Below are 23,980 nucleotides of genomic sequence, written 5' to 3'. Positions count from 1 at the left end.
GAGACAGATTAGGCAAGGCAGGGGCTAGTATGAATGGAAGTTCCTAGACCCTCCAAATATGGTGGATGGCTCCAGAGTAAAATTCGAAACACAGTGATTTAATGGCCAGGATTAATTACAACAGCTTAGGATATCTGCGTAATAAAAGTCCCTTACCAAGGTTAATCCCTCATGCTTCCATCTCAATTATTATTAGAAGCAAAACTTGACTCAGATTTTGAAGAAGTGGTTTAATTTTCTCATGTCTTTGATGCTTTATTGAGAAAAACAAACAAAAATTAAATTTCTCACTACAGAATTGTTGTGAATTTCACATAATGTATGTAAAATCACTGTGTAAATGATAAAGCAACACACACACACACCCCTTACTATTATTGCCATTGACCATTTGACCTTGTATATTCATGGTTGGGGCTATCAAAGTCTAACCTCCCAACAGTGTTCCCTCAACAGCAGTTCCTCTTAGCCTCATACAAAAAGCCTCTGATCTTGAGTACTTGTAATAGAGTCTCTTGCTTTCCAAGTTTGGAGAGCTCGTCATTAAAAAAAAGATGGTCCAAGACTGGCTTCCTCTTTTGAAAAAATTGATGAATTTATTCCCTTTCTTTCCTGTGTCTTTCTACCTAGCATGACTTAAGAATTTCCAGAGCCCCGGTACAGAGGATAAAAGGGATTTGGTAAAGCCAAGGATATGGGAAAAGATGAATCCTGCCAGGCCTGCCAGGCCTGCCAGGCCCTCCTGCCCCTGTTCTGCTCTTGGCTGGAGTGTGCATCCTTTGTCTCCCACAGCCGCCTGAGCAAGCTTTCTCTTTAAGGCAAGTAACCCTTAAAGGCAAGTAACCCTTGCAGCAAATCACTGCTATAGCAAAGGTGGAAGCTAAGCTAGTGTCAGAACAGGGGCTTTCTTCTTTTTTGTCCTCTTTGGCCCCACAACTGGCATTCCCTCTGTCAGCAAACACTCAGTGGGTCCAATTACTAACCACACTTAGCCCTCTCTAGTTCTGGTCTTTTTTGTCACCTTCATGCCCTGAACGCCCTATAGAGGCCCTTTTGTCCTCAACGGTCTTTGTCTCAGCTCTCCTGTCTTCTCCTTCACTAACTTCCTCCTTCTCTCTCTGTCATAACTTCACATTGAGTTCTGCTTCCTCAAAGCTTCCTTTATTCTCATCATTGGCTTTCTCTCTGCCCCCAGGTACTGGCCAACTAGTTATTAGCCAGCAACATTCTCATGGATCAGTTTTGTCATGTCCCACCAATGGTCTTATATCCTCTGCCTTCAGAGTCTTCTTGACCACTGGGTTCTACTAATTCCTCATGTATTCTTTGTTCATATTTGTGATTTACTTTCTCATCTTTGCAACCAGGTTCTTCTCTGCCACTCATCTTAGCTTCCCTCACCTTCCCTCTGGCTTACCCTCATCATTGTTTCTCTCTGTCACCAGAGTCCTTTCTGTGACAAGATTTCGTGTTCTTATAGGACATTTGTCTGTATTTGCCATTTGTCAAAATGGCTTTTGTCACCATTTTTTCCATTTCCTCTCCTTCCTAAGCACACATATAGACATAAGCTACTATTCCTGAAAGAGACCTCACTTTGTCTCTGGACTCTTACCTCCCTACCTTCCACACCTGTTCTCAGGATATTATCTTCTCATCAACCTTAGCCCTCTCTGTTGATCTCACTGATTCATTTGCCTTTTATCTAATAGCACCAATCCTTCCATTCCACCATTCTCAGACTTCACTTATCTCTGATTCTGGCTCTAAGAGGGCATCACAACTTGATGGACAGTGTTCCAGAGAGTTTCTCTCCAGATATCTCCTATTGATTGCTCTCTAACTTCCCAATAATTTTGTGATTGCCTATTTCAACCATTTTCTGGTGTCTGGTGTCTGGCAAAGACTTTTCCTATTTCTCCTGCTCAAACTGTTCTCTTCATACTTCAGAGACCTCCCCCCAGGAAGAGGTCTCTACAAGTAAGCGTGTGGATGCTAGTAACTTCTATCTCCTCAGGACTATAATCCAAGCCCTTCTGAATGTACATGTCAAAAATGGATTTCTGAATTTGAGAGGAGAAATAAAAAAAAGAAAGATCACTTTCAAAATATCTCTGGCAAGACTATGAAGCATATTCTTTCAAAACCACCCTAGAATCACATGATCGGGAAACAGTACCCCCATACACTTTTGTGAACTAAATGCACACCAGAGCACCTGTGCAGCCATCAGCTGTGTCTGAACCCCAAGACCTTTGCAGACCACTTGCAGCATGAAAGGTATTCTTATACCTACCTGCTCTGCAGTGCAAGTCCTTGGTGATTATTGTCTCTGAAAGTATTTCTGTGTTTTCAAGTAGTTTAGTTTGGAAACTAGTCTAATAAATATTCATACAGATTTGTAAACATGCCTGTGTCCCCCAAAATGAAAAAATATTTTTTTGCTGAGATGCAGTGCCAATATACCATAAAATAAATGCTTTACCCATCAGTGTATGTATAATGTCCAAGTCAACATGTAAAAGGTGGTATGTCATGCTATGCTATGAAATTCAAGAAAACTTGTAGGAACATAATCACCATAAAAAGATTAGCATACATGTCACAAAAATGTTTGTTTCTGAATCACTTATTTATTCAGATTAACTCCTTTGGTATTTGTAAGATTCTCACTTGATATAAGTCACAGAAGCAGATAAATACTTTGCTTTTCCTTTGTCACTAAATGTCCTACCAATTAGTTCTCCTTTGTCTGAGTCTCTGCTTCTTTTGAGCCCTATCTCCCAAGCCACCTATCAGCATTTTACCCCCGTGATCTCTTACATAAAACGTAATACAACAAATAATTTAATGATTTATTATGTGGCAGGTACTTTAAAGGTACTGAAAATATAAAAAAAAACCTAAAATAGAAAAGGTAGTGAGGCCTTATATAATGAAGCCCTATGTTACAGGCAAGTGAGGGTGGAGAACATTAATCAAATATTTGCTCAGAGACTGATATAAGACCAACAATGTAGCAAGTGCTGGGCAAGGGAATATATTGCTGGGATATATGACCTTGCCATGGAGCTCAAGGAAGCATTCTTAAAATGTGAGCCAGGGTATAAAGTTTGGAATTTAACTTGATGGAGAAGAGAGGAAAAAGAAGGGCAGTCTAGGGAACTTGTGCTCAAGCAATGTGGTGAAATAAGGTATAAGTTCCTAAAACTAGTCTCAGGTGACAGTGGTGCTGAGAGTTGGGGTAAGTTTGGAATAGGAAAAGAAGTAAGTAGGCAGGACTAGACCTGGCAGGGATTTCTAAGCCACATTATAGAGTTTGGTGTTATCCTAAGAAAGATATTGAAGTATTTCTTAAAAAGGAAGGTTTTATTGTGTGTATATAAACATATATATACACATATTAATAATATTACTACTACTACTAATAATATACACAAAATTATATATATAATTTTATTTAAAAAATGCTACTTAGGTTTTATGGCAGAGGATGGTGGAAATAGGGTAAGACTAAACAAGAAGAATTTGTTATTGCCATTATTTAATATTTCAGTACCCTTGTACTGAGATCATAAAAGTGGTGATGGAGAGAAGAGGACAGATTGAGGGCAATTTAGAACAAAGATAACACTTGGTGATGTGAGAGGGAGAGTGGAGGGCAGCCTGGAGCACTGTGTGAGAGAGAGGGTGGTGACAAGATGACAGTGGGTTTACGGATGGCATCATTTTCTTGCATGGCGTGCCACCTGTTAAAATATGGTCAACTGGAAGATGATTCCTTTTGTGAAGAAAGTTAATGAATTATTATTTATATGTTGAGGTTGAATTGCCTTTGAGATTTTACTTTTGATGTGTCAAATAGGTGGTATGGTATATGGGCATGGTACCCTGGGCTGATATGTAAATTTGATACACATTACTTCACACATGGTCATTGAAACTGAGAGCGTAAGAGATTAGCTGGGGATATGGTAGAGGGAAGGTAGAGAGAACATAAAGGCTAAAGTTCCAAAATACAGGCTAAATGAGACTAATGATTGAATAAACCGCATTGATAATTCAGATGAAAAACATGTATTTGGCATATGTACTCATTTTATATAACATTTTTCTTCAGCACCCTTCCCACACCTGTGAGAAATAACACTATAGGGACAAGAGTCATACATGAACACATACTTGCACATACAGAGCCCTCCAGGACACAAGTAATACTCTGGACTACCCTCTAGTGTGAGTTCAAACTTCATGTGTTTCTCAGCCGGAGAAATGGAGACTGACTTACTGCTGAGTGGATGGATTACAACTGACAAATCCATTGCTCACGGTCTTCACATCTTTTTCCGATTACGTTAGTACGAGATACCTGGGCACATTTCATACTCCGAGTCTGTGGTGTGCTTTCTTTTATTGAGAACCTGTATAAAGAAAGCAGTTACCTGTACATCAGCCTGGAAAACATGCATATGTCCAGAGACTAAGAGGATCTCAGAAAATATTTTCTAATTATTGAATAAAACTATGATCACTAAAACAATTTAAACAAGACACAACAATATGAAAGGTAAAGTAATTCTTCCACCTTCAGTTTTATTTCTCAAAACCTCTCTCCAGAGAAGTTAATGGTTAATGAATATTAGTTTAAAATGCATATGGATAATGTTAAAATATTACCTTTGATTTTTTATTAAAAATTATTGAATACTGTAAGAAATAAACAGAAATTTATATTTTGTGAACTAAATTTGTACCCTCATATGAGATTTTACAATAGCCAATTTCTTTCTTAGATGAGTAAGATAAAATAAAAGTTCGCAAATCCAATTTCACACATAAACCTTTAAAGCGAATGAAGTGAAATTCGTTTTGTTACTCAATTTTCTATGTGGAGCATTTTATGTGAATATTTATCAAGTTATAAAAGCTGGGAAATTTACACTTGTTCACTCAGTTCAAGTCCAACAATCTCAGGCAATCCTTTCTTATCACATAGACAATCACAGAAAAGCTAAAAATACAATAAACTTACAGATGGGGGTCAAACGAGCTGTTGTCTACCCAGGTCCATGGTTTATCTGTGGTTGGAATAATACTCAAGCCAATCCAATAATAGCCTGAACGATTTAGGTATAGCCATAGGAAACTCTAAAGGGAACGGGAAATGTTTTATGAAACAACTGACTAATTCTTATTGATATAAGAAAGACATCTCAAGTGTACTTTATACGTGCTTGGAGTTGTACTAGAAGCTGGGAATGAGCAGATGAGTAAGACGCTTTGCATTTTCTTAGGATCATCATAGGAAGACAAACTACTGCAAGGCAATGAGATGACTGTGAAAGCAAAATTACACACAGTAGTAGCAGATCCCAAGGCTGTGGAGTCAGACTGCTTAGTTTGCGGCCTAGCTCTCCTATCTACTGTGGTGCATCTTAGCACAGTTATTAAATCTTTTTACTTCTCTTTTTCCCAGTCTCAAAAACTCAGAGTATAATAGCTACTATCTCAAAGAACTATTATGTTTTATTGAATAATATTATTAAACACTGCCTGGCATATAATAAATACTCATTAAATAAATGCTAGTATTCATGATTAAAAACAGGGATGAAATATGTGTAGAAGCAAGAGAATACACAGAAAAAATTAAAGAAAGCAGCATCTGACCTAATGTGGTACATATTGTTTATAGTTTTTTAAATAGCTCTTATTTCTAGAGTAATATAAACCCAGAGCCAAAGTGCATGACCATACATAACAAAGGCTGTATTTCCTAGCTTCCTTTTCTGCTCAGTGTGACAACATGACTAACCTTATTTCTGACTAATGGAAAGAAATATCATTGAAATTCTAACTAAGACATTAAAGGGCACGGCCGTATTCTTTCATTCATCATTTCCTTCTTTCCTTAATGACACATGGGCATTCTAGATGGACTAATAATTATTTTGGGGGGTCATTGTATCTTCAACTTATTTGAAAGCTGGAGAAGTATTTGCCTGAAAATTATTTTGTTTCTTGGAGTAATTGTTCTTCTGTAATATATATTTTATTTGACTTTTACTTGTCTGTTTTTGGAGAGATTTGGGATGGAAATATCTATGCATAAGCCCTACGCTGATTCCTATTAGACTTCCACTTATCCTCAAAAGGGAACAATTACATCTAACTCATTCATTTGCTAATGAATATTGTGAAGAGATGTAATCTGCACTGGAAAAAAAAGTTTCCATTAAAACATGCTGTTTCAGCCTACTGTTCTCCAAAATCTGGTTCACTGATTGACCAGGAGACATGTCTTTTCTGCATTTCAACATTCTTTCTTTTGATTGTGAGCAGTGAACAGATGAGGTTCTTAGTGAAGTCTTAATAAATCGCACAGTTTCTCCATGCAATGATTTACTGTTAGTTCATTACAGAGCCTGCTTCTCCTTTCTTGTCTTAAAGTTGACCTCTGGGAGAAGAAAAAAGTTTCTTTCAGTTCTTTATCCATCCTTATTTGGTTCATACGTGAACCAGCTGGAGCCGCATCTGACAAAGAGTCTTACAAGTTGGTATCTGGGGTTATACTGGTTACCACGAAGAGAGCTTATTTCTATTTTTGTTGTTCTCATTGTAGATTTCCACTATCAGACGTTTCCACAGCTGCCCTCTTGTAAATCACACAGAGGGCTGTTGCTCTACCAGGATTGTAAAGTGTGCATTGGGTGTTCAGAAACAGTCTTTGTTGTAGTTGCGATTCCAGCATACTAATACTCATGCTGAGAATCCTTATTTGATGTTTGCCAATGAACACCTATATTGGTTTTAAGTAGAAGATTTAGTGTCCAATCTCATGTAGCAAAATTTCAATTTAAATTAAGCCAGGGTTAGCAAAATATTAGTTCTCCTCAAGGAAGACCAAAGTCTTAATGTGAAGGACTGTGCTGTATTTCCTTACTCCCGATATTGTCCTTAATTCTAACAACATTTGTGAGCACTGCAACAAACATGGGAGGTGGGATATTTTATCTTACATTTTAAGGTGGGATCTGACAAGCATGGGGTGGTTTAGTTGCATAATACTAAATGAATTCTTTCTGTTCTTTCCAAAAAGAGGCCTAAAATAATCATAGAGGTCAACAATTCATTCAACCAATATTTTGTAGTGACTAGTAATGAGGAGTAAAGAAATTATAGAAACTTTCAAATTTGTAGTACAAGGAATACATTGTGATTTTGAGGGATGCCATAATCTCTAAGTTCTGTATCTCACCATATCAGTGAAGTCTCGAATCACCATGAGCTGTGAATTCTTCATGGCACAGTCCTTTCCACTTTCAACCCAAGATTTCTTACTGGTAGCAAACCAGTAACATTTTCCCCCATGTAGCTTCCAGTCTTTGTTGGGGCATGGTTTATGAGCAGTAGAAGAGTTGGAAGAAACTGGGAGAAAAAAGGGTGAGTGATTAGAAGAAACTTGGGACTATATCCCTAACATTGTATGATCATACTAACTTACAATTTTATCGGTAATTTAATATTGATTACAATATTACATGATTAAAGCCTATACAATTTGTTAAATAATGGTTGAAGCTTTTTTATTTGACAAAACATGTGCTTTTCTCAGGGTGGATTTGGAAAAAATAAAGATTAATAGGCTTGCAACCATGTGTATGTTCATTCATTTGTTATTTATTTACTCATTTAATTTATTCTCTTAGAAATATATTGTGTTTTCTACCAGCTACACAATATACCAGACACTAAGATAGGACAATAAACATCACCTCCAAGTCACAAGGTAATAAAATTTTACAGAAAAATTAGAAATTAAGGATTTTAATTAGTGGTCCACCCATGGACCAGATATTTTGGGTGCTATGTATCACACTGAAATAACTTTTCTTGAGAAAAATAGGTCATCCCTAAAACTTAGATTGATCCTTTTGTACACAAAAGGGTCTTGACATCCAAAAACAGGCTGATAGTTAACAGATATTTTGAATTTATAACATTTGCCAGTAAGTTTAGATGACAATACACAAGCAACCTAAATATACCAATAATTTGTTGTCCTGTCAAATAAGCATTCTTTGAAAACTCACACATACAAACACACAATGATCTGTAGCCACTGAAGAGTGAGAAAAGTAGGCAGGTTTTGGAGGGGAGCTGACACTTCAAAGGTATGGCAAGGACCCATGGGTGAAGACAATGGGATGGAGGATTGAATGTCGGGGGAGGGCAGGGGAGAGTAATGGGGAAAAATGAGGACAACTCTAACTGGACAACAATAAAAAAAGAGAAAGGTATGGAATGGCAAAAGTTTCTCATTTTTACAACTTTTAGCCTAGAGATACTAACACTGATACCATGCAGAATGAGTAAAATTTCAACAGTTAATCTGCATTGTTTCTAACCTGAATAATCAAAGAACAGAGTCTGGGGCAACCACAGATACTGAAAATGATAAATGGATCTCATAAAAGAGAAAACAGCAGGCGTGCACCAACTTCTGTATGTAAACTTTTTCTAAGTCCCTGCATGTGAAAACTAGGTTACCGCTAAGGATAAAAGAACTAAATTGAGATTTGAGCTGCTGCCTAAAAGATAGAAATTTAATTTTGAGTCCAATTATACAGAGTACCTGCTAACAAAGAAAAGTCAACTCTTTCTTGGAGAAATATTTCAGAATCCATAGATTTTTAGCACAAATTTTACAATGTGATAGTACTCTCTCAAAATATTTGCCATAAGGAAAAAACAGGAAAATATGGCCAATTCTAAAAAGAAAGGGAATTAATGCAGTCTAGTGGGACAATGATGCAGAAGTTACAATTATCAGACAAGTATTTTAAAGCAGCTGTGATAACCATGCTCAATGCCTAAGGATGTGAAAAAAATGTGTTTTCAATGAATCAAAAGATAGGATACTTCAGCTAAGAAATATAGAGTATAAAAAAATAAATAAAATTTAGAATTGAGGGGCCCATGGACAAAGACAATGGGAGAGAGGATTACATGTGACAGGTGGGAGTGGGTAGGACAGGGGAGAGAGTAATGGGGGTGGAAATGGGGACAATCAGAATTGAACAGCAATAAGAAAGAGAAATATAATATGTGATATAAAAACTGAGCCAAGAGAAGAAAGGACAAATGAAGAGCACCAGCAAAGAGGAAGGTCTAGAAGCAACCTGACATGTTCAGGCAAGGCACGAATGGGCACTTGGGATGAGAGGAATGGCAAAAGAAGCTAAAGGAGGAGAGTGGGGGCCAGGTCTGGGGACCCTAGTCTTTTTCCCATAGGAGACGGTGGCCCATTGATTAGTTTCAAGGACAGATATTTCTGTTGGCTGGGATGTGTGGACATAATTACATTTTTGGAAAATTGTTTTGGGTACACTTTGAGGAGTATGAATGAACTAGCAGTAGCAACAAGAAGAGCCGGGGAAGCAACATTTGTACAGAAGCCTGCATTTCCCTAGTAAGCCCTAATGTTTGATGCAAATATAACTTTCAACTGTGTAATATACCACATAAATAAAGGTAAACATATTTTGCTTGAAATCAATTAAAGTTGCAATTGACTATTTTGGAATAAAAGCTTCATTGAGTAGGGTTAAAAGCAAAGAATCAACCAAGAAAATCTGGTTAGTAAACTTAAAGCTGTCTAATATAAGGAACAGACAAAAATAGTTGTAAAAACATACAGAATCTCAAAGATTCACAGGACAATATAAAAATATCTAACATAGATAAAACTAAAGTCTTAGAACCAGAAGAGAGTGAAAATAAGGCAAAAAAGATAATGGCTTCTATATTTCTGATATTAGATACTTTGACTAGGTAATTTGAAGCTGTGCTTTTCAACCATTTTTGTTTAATGGAATATAAAAATATATTTCTAAAGTATAACCAGATTAATAAATAATAATCTGTTTATAGTCTACCAATTAACTACTGGGATCTTAGTAGCTAAAGAACCTTAAGGCATACAAATGTGTTAGGGCACAGTATCAGAAAAACTCTTCTTTGAAGATACTTTTACTGCAAGATAATTAGAACCTAAACAAATTAGCTAAAAAATGTTGCTTAGCTTGGGAGAAATAAGAAAAATTGCTAAAAAGAACCATTTATCTAGAAGTGAAATGGGGAACAATGACTGTATAAATGAATTCAAAAGGCAAGGTTCCCTCAACGTCCATGCCTTATATCAGTGCTAGGATTGTAAGACGAGCCTTGAACTTACTGGAAGGTGATGAAGTGAGTTTAGGAGACTCACTCCTAGGTTTCATTAGCCTAGGGTCTTCAGATGGGTCACAAGTCATCCAAATCATTAGCTCCCCATTGTCTTCTTGCAGAGGAAATTGCAAATAATCTTTGCAAAAATGTATCTTTAATTTTTCTCTTAGAAATCCAACAACTGGGATTAGTAAAAGTTTTCAAAAAATCGAATACTTTAGAAACAGGGAACATATTAGCAGGAAGTACAAACAGCACATTTGGTCACTAAGGACTTTAGATATTTAATAATCATATGTTTCATAAGTAATAATGGTTACATTTGTTTTGACCTTTCAAAGTGTCAGGCACATGGACTATGAACTGGCAACACAATCGTGAGATATCTTGTAGTACTTGGTTCTTCCAAGCCAGTTAGATCATCTGACCACAGTGAGGAAGCCATCAGACAAGATGACATCAGGAACTAAATTAATCATATTAAGGAAAGCAATGGAAGCTTGCACAAGAACTAACCAGTCAGCTTTATCCTTGATCCCTAAATCCTAATCCTCAATCTCTGCCTTTAAGAACCTTTGATTAAAAACCATAGAATAGTTGGTAGGAGAGGGGGGGAAGTTAACAAACATTTGAAAGTAAATCTTTAGGTTTAAAAAACTAGTCATTGAAACTAGACTTAATGAAAGAGTCAGCAGCTTAGAAACAGGAAGAGAGAATTTGTGAACTACCAATGTATCTGAAAACATCGCCAAGAATTCACAATGATGAGGACAAAATACAGGGTAAAGAGAGATGGAAGGTAGAAAACAAAGGTCTATTATTGCAAATCTAGTGTATGTCCTAGGAGAAACACAGAGAGAAGGTAGACAAAGAATTAGGAGTCATGGCTGAACAGATCCATTGTTTTACTTTAAGTTGATTTTATTATTTAATTACAATCAAACAAATTTAAAGTTGGTATCCTTTCCTGCTGAATTGAAACCAGAAATCTAGGAGAGGTGACATACATCTATAACAACAGAATGAGGATTAGAAAATGGGTTTCACAGAATTTAAAGCTAGAGTCTTTTGATGGCCACTAATACCGTTTGTATTATAGGCACTAAGAGTTCAATTAAGTGCCTTGCTTTGGAGATAATGTCCCAAATATTTGTCTTCATAGTTATACTAGTTAAAACACTCTTAACTAGTATGGCTGTTGTATCAGATAGTGTTTAGGATTTGTTTGAGGGGGCCTGGAAATCTCAGAATCCATTTGGAAATTTTAATGAATTCCCAGAATCTGGATGGACTCTATTACAAAGACTGGTAAGTCTTTCTAATAAAACTATCTATGGATGCTCAAAAGAAGAAAGATACATGTGTTTTAATAAATAATTAAAACTTAAATTGAAGGACTTTAAAAAAGTATAAAGGAAATGACTGGAAAAAGGAAATGGAAAGGCCAAACAATTATTTTCATAAAAAGTATGAAAATACATTCATATAAGAGAGCAAGAGAAAGACCAATATAAGATCATCATTTACAATTTGTTTTTCATGTAGTAACATTAGGAAGTTGACAAAAAACTGCCTGGTATGATCATAAATTTTAAGAATGAAAATATTTTGAACACATTTATACCTATGTATGTTCCAACAGATATTAAGAAAGAATAAAATGTAATTATTTCAATGAAATACCTTTGCATTCATTTAAAACTCATTATTTAAACTCATTTCTTCATTTGCCTTGGATCTTGGAATGTTTTTGTCACGGACTACAATGGGCCTATGAAAAACAATGATCTAAACCATCCCTTTGTAGGGGTAGAATTTCCCTGCACATATACTTGAGTAAAACTGATACTAGTGTTCATGCTTGGTTACTCAGGAATTAAGCCATATAAATTAATGTTACCTATGGAGGTGATTGTTCCAGATTTATTTTTCCCATCACAGTATGCCTCTTTTGATTCATTATCCACTTCAGTATGTCTTGCACATTTGTACTGGATAACTAATGAAAGAAAAACAAATTTTCCTAATTAAATACAAAGCACAAAACCACGGAGTTGTAGTGGCAATGAAATTTTCATTCATGGGGGAATCCCATAGTAAGCTAAATGATTAGAAGTGAAGCGGGAGAGGATCCAAGCTTGCAGTGGAGTATGTGGATGTTACACTCCCTCTCAGGGCCAGACTGGAATTACAACTAAAATGTATAACAATCAAGCTGAATAACCAACTGAAAACTTGCTGGTCAGAAGTCTTATAACCAAAGATTTACAGAAGAAGCCACATCTACGCTGGTAGGAATGGTGGAGACATGAAAAGGATGGCTCCGTTTTGTAAGCACCGGCTGAGGTTCAGGAGGGATATGATATCTCAGCTGCAAAGTCTCCTCTGAGAAGTTGAGGTCTCAACCCCATTCAAAGCTACACAGCTCAGAGCACTACAGCCAAGAAGAGGCACCCACATAACATCTGGTTGTAAAAATCAGTGGGAATTTTGTTTGCCAGGAAAAGATAGGAGTCTGCTAGAGGCACAGTTACACTCTTAAGGGGCCTATGCACAAAATCTCATTCACAACCACTCACCCTGGGCTCTGGTGGAGGGGGTGTGGAGTGGACTAGAGTTGTGTGAAGAGAGACTGGGGTTCGTGGTTCTGGGGAGATTGCTGAAGGAACACCCACCAGGAATGCTGTGCTGATTGCCTCTCCCATTCCACAGAAGCCAACTTTCTTGGGTGGAGCATTCCCCTCTTTACGGCATCAGCCAGAAGGGATGCAATAACCACAATTTTGGACTCCCTGTTGCCTCACCTTGCAGAGCTTACACTCTGCTGGGGAGTTAGCTGCTTGGGCTGGGGTATAGAGGTCTGGGCAAACATAAGAGGTGTCAGTGATTGGTTGGTGTGGCTTTGGGGCAGGGGCCATTACCCCCCACTTTCACATTAACCTAACTGGTGCCTCTTCCCTCACAAAGAATCCACTAGCCTCGCCTTCCTGGCTCCTGGTGGCTTTGCCCTCACAACTCCTGGTCCCACCCCCACCTAAGTCTGGGCAGAATCCAGGATGATCTGAGTTTTGTGGCTCTGGGTCGGGGAAAAATTTACCCACCTTCCAGCAGCTTGACCAGCACTGCCTCCTCTCAGGAGATCTACTAGCACAACCCTTCCAAGTCCCAGTGACAACACCTGGTGAGCTAGGCCTCACAGCAGAATCTTGGACAGACTGAGTTGTGTGGCTCTAGGACAGGGACTGCTTTTCCCTTGCACACCAAACTGGTGCAGAGCTATCACTTCATGCGGCCAAATCTTGGTCTTTTGGGGCCTGATAAACTCTGCTGGCCTCACCCTGGAGAATCCCTGAACCCCTGCCCCATGCACTGGGTGCCAAGGTCTGCGGGCACCCAGTGCATGGTAGCTAGATTTGTTAGATTTGTTATATTCTGTGGCATTTGCTGAGTGCCCTTAGGCCCAGCACCAGCACTGAGCTTGAAGTCAGTCTGATGAACGCCAATTGCCTCTATGTGGTGACTCACTGAGAACATACCTTATGCAATTTGAGTACTGCCAGAGGCCCTTTCAGTGACTGGGTCTAAAAGGGAGCCAGCAGGTGGAGGCAGGCAGAAGCAGATCTTGGGGTGCTTTGGGACTTTTGCTGACCTGCCTCCCAGCCCTAAGGATGGTAAAAACTGGCCTTTTTACCAGCTTGGTACTTCCTACACACACCTAAACCCAGCAAGGGCAGCCATGTATAACTGGAATCATATCAGACATCTTCTCTCACAATAATATTATGAAACTACAAGAAATAAAAAGAAAAAAAGCTAAAAAACACACAAAGATATGTAGTCTAAATCACCTGTTACTGAACAATGAATGGGTTAACAATAAAATCAAGAAAGAAATAAAAAGATACCTTGGAACAAATGAAAATGAGAACAAAACAACCCAAAATCTATGCAACACTGCAAAAACTGTTTTGAAAGGGCAATTCATAGCATCACAGGCCTATCTCAAAAAATGAGAACAATTTCAAATAAATATCTAATATTATACTTAAAGAAAGTAGAAAAAGAACAACAAACAAAGCCCCATGTGAGCAGAAGAAAGGAAATAATAAAAAAAAGCCAAAGCAAAAGTAATGAAAATAGAGTTTAAAAACACAAAAGATTAATGAAACCAAGAGGTAGTTCTTTGAAAAGATAAACAAGATTGATAAACCTTTAGACAAACTCAGCAAGAAGAAAAAGAGAGAGGACTCAAATTAAAAAAAAAATCAGAGATGAAAGAGAAGTAACAACTGACACCAAAGAAAAACAAAAAATTGTAAGAGAATATTACAAATAACTATATGCCAACAAACTGGACAATCTGATCAATGGGTAAATTCCTAGAAACATGCAATCCTCTAAAACTAAATCAGGAAAAATCAGAAAATCTGAATACACACAGTATAAATAATTGAATTAGTAACAAAAAAACCCTAAACCTCCCAACAAATGAAAGTCCTACTCTGAAAGGGAAAATCGAACCTATGCATGCATGCAAAAAAAAAAAATGGCACTAGATCACCTTCTTACACCATCCATAAGAACAAACTTAAAATGAACTAAAGACTTAAAAGTTAGACTCCAAACCAAACCAAACAAAAGCAAAAAAAAAGAAGAGAAAACAAACTCCCCCCCAAATCTAGAATAAAACATAGGCAATAAAATTTCAGATATTTCTTGTAACAATATTTTTTTCTTATATGCCTCCTTGGGTAAGGGAAACAAAAGAAGAAATAAATAATACTACATCAAACTGCAAGTTCTTTGCACAGCAAAAGAAGCCATCAACAAAATGAAAAGACAACTTACTGAATGGGAGAACATATTCTCTAATGATACATCTGATAAGGGGTTAAAATCCAAAATTTATAAAGAACTTAATACAACTTGACACACACACAAAACACAAGCAATCCAGTTAAAAAGGGAGCAAAAGATATGAATAGACACTTCTCCATAGAGTTCATACAGATAGTCAAAGACATAAAAAGATGCTAAACGTCACTGATTATCAGAGAAATACAAATTAAAACCACAATAACTTATCATCTCACACTTGTCAGAATGGCTATCATCAAGAAATCAACAGACAAGTGTTAGTGATGGTGTGGAGAAAAGGGAACCCTTGTGCACTATTTGTAGGAATGCAGATTGGTGTGGCCACTGTGGAAAGAAGTATGGAATTTACTAAAAAATTTAATAATGAAACTGCCTTATGACCCAGAGGCTCTGCTTCTGGGAATATATCTGAAGAAACTTGAATCACTAATTCGAAAGAATATATGTATACCTATATTCATTGCAGTATTACTTATAACAACCAAGATTTGGAAGCACCCCAAGTACCTATCATTAGAGGAGTGGATAGAAAAGCTGTGCATTTACGCAATAGAAGACTACTCAGCCATAAAGAAGAAGGAAATCTTACCTTCATGACAGCATGGGTGGACCTGGAGAATATTATACTAAGTGAAATAACCCAGTCAGAAAAAAAATAAATACTATGTGGTTTCACTTATATGTGGGATCTAATGAACAAAATAAACTTACAACGTAGAAACAGACTCATAGAAAACAGAGTGACAGCTGTTAGAAAAGAGGGGTTTGGGGAGCTAAGGGAAAAAGTGAGGGGATTAAGAAAAAACCTCAAAAACACAGACAACAATGTGGTGATTACCAGGATACAAGGGGATGAGGGGAAGTAAGAGAGGGTAAGGGGGCATAAATGGTGATGAAAGGAGACTTGACTTTGGGTGGTGAACGCACAACACAATAAACAGAAGTTGCGTTATAGAATTGCACAATTGAAATCTCCATAATTGTATTACCCAATGCCACCCCAACAAATTCAATATTTTTAAAAGCTTTTTGAATTAATTAATTAGAAACCAGTTTCTCACTTATAGATATAAGATTGATAATGATCAAGAGTAGTTAATATGAATAAACCTACACATAAATATACTTTCTAATTTAATTTCCTTTTATCTGCATGTGGTTTAAAAAAAGGTTGTGTATAGCCCACTATCAAAGTGCATTGGGAAATTAATTGTGTGATCATGTTTATTAAATACATATAAATGTAATCTTGACATCTTGTTTCTTTATCAATGAAATAAATATATATATTATACCACATGCTGAAGTCCTAAATGTAATTGTGTTTCAAATTGACACATTTTGTGAAGTTTACTTTACTGTTTATGAATCTCTTGAACAACAAACACAACTGCAACAGGTCACTAGAGAATAATACCTTGGGGATAAATGAATAGTATTATCAATGACTTACCAAAAATGCTGAGTATAATTATTATTGCAAGGAGGACAATGATCATTGTACATCCAATTTTCAGAAGAATTCCATGATGGCGAGAATCTATAAAATTGGACAGACTTCACTAGTAAGCTCTGTAGATAATTCCTTAGGTACTAATGGGTAGGAAAGGGCTGAATAAACTTTGTCAGTTATCTTTCTCCTGAGTTACTTTGAAATAGAAAGGCCCAGCTTCCTCCTACACACACACACACACACACACCCCATAACTGCTTTTTTAGTTTGTGAAAAGAGGGGCCAATACATCCAAATCTCTAATCCATAATAATTACAATATATCAATCCCACTAGATATGTGATATTAATACACATATACATACAATACTCTGAGATAGTACTGAAATAAATGATTTTAAAATATAGCCAATTACAAAATCAAGTCTCAAGGCTGACTAACCTGAATGCTTATATGGTGGAATATTATTATAGAGTGCTCAGTTCTGTGTTCAATATACCATTATTGTTGAGTAAAACATCTTCAGTAAGAATACATTAATTCTTAGAACATAAAAAAGCCCATGTATGTTCACTTACCAGGCAAAACAATGCAAATTGTGCCAGTCACAGAGAACACAAGAAAAGCGAGGTGTTATTTCTACACATATTTCTCATATGCAGAACTGAGGTTATAGACCTAAACACTTACAAAATAAAACTTTGGATCTTATGAAAAGACTGACATGAGAGATATTAGGTCATTTTTAGGCCTCTGAGGTAAAATTTAAGAAAAACATGGATGTCTGAATCTTATCCTAGAAAACTCTCATTACAATATTCCCTGATGTTCCCCTGATATTTTCTTTCTTTCTCACTGATATTCTGCTAATTTTCATGGTGACATCCCTTTTGGTTTTCTATCTTGGAGAACCAATGAACCTATAATACTGATTGAGTATCCAACAAGTTTCATTGATTTATGTATCCATTTATACATTCATTCACTTCAAGCATCCTTTGATTGCTTTCTATGTATCTAGTGCTGTGTGAGGTGTTGGGAATATGAAGGTTAAGAGATTAGGGAGACAGTTTGAACATTTCCCTAATCAAATATGATCATTTTAAGGGGCAAAACAACGAGAGCAAATAAGTGAAATGTAAGAAGTTAGAAGAGGAACACCATGGACAATTATACAGGGCTTTGTAGGCCATGAAAATATGATATTTCAAATAATTCTTTCCCTTTCTAATGATATGACAATGAGAGCAAAAGTGGCACGTATCCAACAGAGATACACAGTGAAAGGTATTTGCCTTCTGGTCATAAGCATGATCATTGGTAAGTAGTTTAATTTTCATATTTTCTCATGTTTAATGTTAGACGATTGGACTAAATAACACTAAAGACATTGTCCCCAAGTTTCTAAATGAGAAATGAAGTAAAGTCCTACCCCTAAACAGAAAGGACTTCACACCTTAGAATGCAGAATCAAAAATGCTGGTTTTGTTGATTGAATTGAGTGAAATAACCTCTAGAAAGGTGGACTAACTATATGAGATTATTTTAGGGTTGCAAGAATAAGAATGCAATTCTAGCTCATGTCATTTTTCAAATTAAATTCCATCATCTCACAGAAAATGAAAATACCTAGTCTAGGGAGAAAGGAAAGCAAATAAGCTTCTATTGGGCAGGTTAGAGAGGTAATGTTTAATGATAGGAAACAACGTGCTTCTGGTACCAAAGAAACACGTGCATCAAACTCACTTGGCAACTGCAGGCTTAAGAATGTAAAATAAAAGATGCACTCTTTGGAAATATTAAAAAAAGCAAAACAAATTCATTTCACAAGGGGAAGCACAATGACAAGAACTTAAAATATTTAAACATTTTATGTAAACCTTATAATATAAAAAATTCTTACTCTAGGAGAGAATATAAATCCAACATGGAAATTTCCCTAATGCTTCAGAGAATAAATATACACTGAATTTGAAAATCTATCATTTTTGAGGTAGTTTGTGATTAAGCTATAATATGATCTTTAGCCAGAAATTTCCAACCAGTGTGCTGTAAGAATTTTTAAAACATACATCAACTGACTGTTTAGTCAGGGGCACTGACCTCTTTTCCCTTAAATTGTCAAATCAAAATAAATGACAGCAGCTGACCCAGCAACAGCCACCTGGTGTCAATTAATCAAAATTATACCTGTTTTTTTGTCATGTTGGCAAAAATATATATTTTTGGTGTGCTGCAGAAGGTGAGTAATTAGTTTATGTGTGCCGTGAGATGAAAAATGTTGAAAATCACTATTTTTAGCTATAAGCTTATCTTTACATATTTCAAAAATATTCCAATACTCAAATACTCATTAATTCTAAACTCTATGAAATAAAATACTAACACTTTATGTGTCTTTAATTTCCTATTTTATCCTATCAAGATGCAAATTCTAAAAAGGTAAATAAAAATCTGAACAATTGCAGGAGACATTTTCCTCAGGGTAAATGAATTAGTGCGTTCAAAAGTCAGATTTGAGCAGGGGTGAGTGAAATTGTAGAGAAAAGGGGTTATGAGCACAGCTGTCACTGTCTGAGCATAAATGTTCACCGCGAGAAACATAAAGAGAGAGACCATGAAAACCAAAAGCAAAGTTCTATGTATTAAAATTACAATTTATATTACGAACATTTTGTTTCATTAAATCTTACACTCAGTAGGTTTTACTTTTAACCCAATCTCCTATTTCCAGGAAGACAAACATAGACACAGGACAGGAATAAAGGAGATTATAAGTAAAATATTAATTTTAAAAATAGTCCTAAATTCAACTTACCAGGTCTTGGAACTGGAGATGAACGTTTTAAAGGTGAAGTCCTAACAGTCTGGAGATCAGCATAGACTATGTCTCCAGACATGGCTTATGTTAAAAAGGGGGAGACTGCTCTGCTGAAGGCAGCCTCATATTCCTGCAAACCAACTTCTGTTAAGTAGATCAGGATGGAGGAGTTCTTCCTACTCCCCCAGGCGTGGTGGGTTTCCTCTATGAATAAAAGACATAAGCAATGTGTTCAGTCTTATCAATCAAGGTAATAGATTTTTGAACACTTGCATGATATCAAAGAAAAATATTATCCCTGCAGTAGTTCCTTGCTCTTCTGTTACTTTTCTGCCTAAATTTGGAATACTTTGATGATATTACATAACTTTCTTCTATAAATGCTTCCTCTTTTAGTTTAGATATACGCCCTGGAAGAAACTCTGTGACCTTCCAGGGGAATAGCAATTTGGGAGGGACAAGGAGAAAGAGGGATTTTATTAGAGACTGTATCCCTGAGGCTTCTGCAGGAGCAGACAAGACAACGGGGGTGGTAGGGCAGGCGCAGCAGGTCTGCACTGTTGTTCAGATTTTAGGACTTTCCACAGACCAACACAGAGTTGGGTTGTCAATCTATCTGCTCAGGTGGCGTCTCCTCAGCAAGAACCACACTTACTTCTGGTTTACTTTCACAGGAATAGTCTTTTGGCTTTCTGAGCTCCCTCTCTATCTTGGGCCTTTCCCACAGCCCATACCCTTTCCCAGGATTTTTCCATTTCTCTCAGTTCAGCAATGGATTGCCCAACAACATAAATGTCTTTTCCCATAACTGGGCTCAACAAGGACATCCTTGTCCTATACCAGGTGCTGGGGGTGGACTGGAGTATTTTGGCTTTCCTTCTTACAGTAAATGTGGCCCCATGAGGGCCTTAAGAGACAGGGGCATAAATGGCTTTTCTCATCCCCGGCTGCCTAAAGATTTGTTGTACCTCCTCTATAGAGTGCCAGGGTTCCATGTGCCCATGGGGAATCCTCTCAGTGGACCGGACCTTTATGCAGGCTAGAATAATTTAATCCATAAGGGGGTGAGTGCCTTAAATCTCTCACCTCACAGCACCATGCAGGATGTGTGGTGATGTAGCCCATTTTCTCTCCTTCCTGACAGGGCAGAGAAATGCTATTACACATCCAACCCCCATATACTTTCCCTGGCCTTTTGCTGGAACTTAGCCACTATAACAATGAGCCAAGAGGAAGTATATTTTCTTATCACAAATATTTCCTAAATTGGGGGCTGCCCCAGTGTCTGGTAGTGTTGTTGCTGTTGTTATCCTTTTGCTTTCCATTGTATTAGGGGTTGAAGAGCATTGGGTGTTTCATCCATCAATCACCACACCTTCCTCTTCTCTTTCCTCACTTTCCAGGGATTTCACCTCTTAGCATCTCAGCCAGTCTTGGTCACAAGCTCTTGGACCTTCAACCATGGCAGTCTGCACCTTCCTGGCTGTGCACAGCGGCACACTAAGGTCTCCAACTTACCCTGCTCTACCACTTGTTTGCCAGCCTTGAAGGTAACAGAGCAGTGGACAACTGCACATCCTTTTCTAACCTCAGCTGTTCTTCCAACTTTCTAATTAGAGCTTCAGCTTGTGGCTGAGCTTTGGTGCCCACAGTGCAGGCCAGCCCACTGCGCAGTCATTCTTTTTCTTTCTTAGCCACAGCATGTTCTGCACAGTTCCTCAAATAAGTGCATTAAAGCACCTGGTGTTTGGGGGTGTCCCTGTACATGAGTGGCAGTCCACAAGCATCTAACATATGGGCTATGCCTTCTCTCATAGAGTTAGGTGGCCAACTGAGGTCTTCCCCTGAGGATGCCTCTTTCCCAAGGCTCGTTTCTTTGGTCTCCTAGCTGGCTCCTCAACTGTCAGTGGGCAAACTGGTCCCTGTACACAGAGGGCAAGGAGAGATTGAAAGAAGAGGTCTTCCACTCCAGATTGCTAGGTGGCAATTTTAATAAGCAAAAGAGCATACTTAATGAGGCTTTTCTCAGGAGACTGCAAGATGAGTAGATTTTCACAAGTAGATGCTTACCAAAGCCTTACAAATTTATGTAGAGATGTTAACTGTGTTCAGTCACATATTCAGTCCAGATCTCAAGAACAGCTTACTCTTTCAAGACTATGTCCTTGGGACAGCTCCAACTGTGGGACAGTAGGCAGAGTGTACATTCCCAGGGAGCTGGGTAAGGAGCCTTGAAATGCTCAGGTCCAGCTCGAGGGTTGTTAACCTGTGCTCATATCCTCTTGATTACCTTCTCTTACAAAGAGGCATTTTGTGTTAGGAAACGGGGCTACAAATAGTAATGCTTAAGGATGAATGGTTATTTAATAATAAATTGCATATGTTCTTAAGAACAAACTGATAGTAATCAGAGGGGAGGTGGTAGGGGATAATGGGGGGAAAAGAGGGTTTTCGGAAACATCTCTAAAGGACACATGCACAAAACAAAAGGGGGGTAGGATCAGGGATGAGAGGTGGGGATGGCTGGGGTGGGGGATTGGTGGGGGCAAAATGGAGGCAACTGTACTTGAACAACAATAAAAAATAAAAATTAAAATAAAAAAAGAATTTGGAAAGGTCCCCTTTTTCACCAACATCGTGAAAGCACAAAACAGGAAAATAAGACAACAACAGCACAATAACATATTCAAGTCAATGGTGTTAAAATGTTAAAAACACAAAACAGACAATAGAGTGTGTTAAGTAATGAACCACATGGAGAGGGAAGTCTGAGAAAAGGGAAGTTCTGCAATTCACTAGTGCCATACGGTTACAAAAAGAGGAAATATGGTCTAAAATAGGGAGTAATATTTTAGTTTACAAGAAACCATGGGATCATTAACTTCAAATTCACATAAAAACTGAGGTTTAAGCAGAACTGGAAGGACCAATATTCTCTAACTAGTGATGAGAGACATTTACTTAATTATAAGCATAGACATTTATTCATATTAAGCTTAAGATATTTTTGTCTACATGACATGATATGAGAGAGGGAGAGGGAAGGAGAGAGAAAGGGTCTATAGTTTTGATTATTTTGTCTGAAATGGGCTTTTATTATACTTGTGAAATTAAAGTATAGTTTGACTGAATGTAAAAGTTAAAATTGGTAATCACATTTTCTCTTAATTTTAGTGACACTTTCTGTCAGATGATATAATACTTATTTCAACATACAATATTCCAATTTCTGATCCTATGTCTGGGGCCTAACTTTTCTATCTGGAAACTTTAAGAATCTTTTATTTATTTCTTGAATTCTGAAATTCCATAGTGAGGTGTCTTTTGGATCTATTCTTACCCTTTCTGTTGGCATTCAGTGGGACATTTTAAACAGAAAACATATTAACATCTGAAAAAACTTTCATATTTATTTTATAATTTTCTCCCTATTTTTATTCTAATGTCTTTTTCTAGCCTTTCTGTTGTGAGATATTGGTGCTCTTTAATTTATATTCTACTATCATTACATCTTTTCCTATTTTTAAATGTATAGATTCTACTAGCTAGGAGACTGCCTCAAGTTTTTCCTCCACTCATTGTATAAAATTAGTTTACCTTAATTTATTTCATTAAAACTTTAATTTCCCAGGGTTTGTTCTTGTTCTTTAATGTTTTTTATTTTACTCTTTTTGTTTAAGTGATTCAGTTTTTCTATATTTCTCACTCCCATGGTTATTAATTTTAAAAATATTTAAATTGTTTTCTGTCCTTTACCATCAATTTCAGTCTGAACTTCATGTTATTTGTGCTTGTTTTGGTCTCCACATGTTAAGAGACCTACCTAACTATCTAGTGATCCTTGAATGTCTACTGATGCATGAGAGTAAGGTACTAACTAAGCAGTGGGAAGCTCTATGTCAGGAACCAGTGGATATTCCTATGGACATTCAGGCAAAGACTGCTCATATTTTCTTATTCTCAATATTTGTAGGTCTTTTATACGGGCTAGTTTTCTCCAAGAAAAAACTATTATTCTAAGTGAAATGAGTCAGACAGAGAAAGTCAAATACTGTATGACTTCACTTACAGGTGGAATCTTTTTTACCACCCCCCTCTACCACCCCCCTCCACCCCCCCCAAATAAAAACAAATTCATGGATACAATAAAACAAATTGATGGTTGCCCAAAGTGGTGTGGGAGTGGACAGAGTGGGTGAAGATAACCAAAATGTACAAACTTCCAGTTATCAAATAACTAAGTCACTGGAATGTAATATACATCATGGTGACTATAGTTAGTAATACTCTATTGTACATTTGAAAGTTTCTTAAAAGTTCTCATCATGTGAATAAACACTATTATAGTGATGGATGTCACTAGCCATTGTAGTGTTCATTTTCATATATATGTGTATACATATATTCTCATATATATATCACAAATCATGTTGTACACTTGAAAAATATGTCAATTATATCTCTCAAACTGTAGTCAGAAAAATTTTATTGTTTTAAGGCCTCATGTAATTAGTTCAGGACTACACATTCAATCCAGGATAATCTATCTGAATGTCTATAATATTAATTACATCTGCAAACTTTTTTTTTTGCCAGG

At 36.9% G+C, this 23,980-nt stretch overlaps 1 protein-coding gene across 3 annotated transcripts; it reads right to left on the bottom strand.

The window, feature by feature from the left end:
- Nucleotides 1–3,824: 3,824 nt before the first annotated feature.
- On the bottom strand, nt 3,825–19,894 carry LOC114512644 (killer cell lectin-like receptor subfamily F member 1). Of its 3 annotated transcripts, XM_028531582.2 has the most exons (6): nt 19,381–19,889; nt 16,562–16,648; nt 12,131–12,229; nt 7,259–7,428; nt 5,033–5,148; nt 3,825–4,421 (listed from the first exon to the last, which is right to left on the bottom strand). In XM_028531582.2, exons 1-6 carry the CDS (start codon nt 19,460–19,462, stop codon nt 4,304–4,306), a joined length of 672 nt encoding a protein of 223 aa, XP_028387383.1. In that variant the 5' UTR covers nt 19,463–19,889; the 3' UTR covers nt 3,825–4,303. The 3 variants fall into 3 exon arrangements, with proteins under 3 accessions (XP_028387383.1, XP_035875255.1, XP_035875254.1); XM_036019362.1 differs by lacking the exon at nt 12,131–12,229 and having other exon boundaries at nt 19,381–19,894; XM_036019361.1 differs by lacking the exon at nt 16,562–16,648 and having other exon boundaries at nt 19,381–19,888.
- Nucleotides 19,895–23,980: the final 4,086 nt, after the last annotated feature.

Source organism: Phyllostomus discolor, chromosome 2, assembly GCF_004126475.2.
Source record: "Phyllostomus discolor isolate MPI-MPIP mPhyDis1 chromosome 2, mPhyDis1.pri.v3, whole genome shotgun sequence".
Taxonomy (NCBI): domain Eukaryota; kingdom Metazoa; phylum Chordata; class Mammalia; order Chiroptera; family Phyllostomidae; genus Phyllostomus; species Phyllostomus discolor.
Note: the sequence above shows the minus strand (reverse complement) of the source record. Positions and strands in the feature narration are given on the sequence as shown.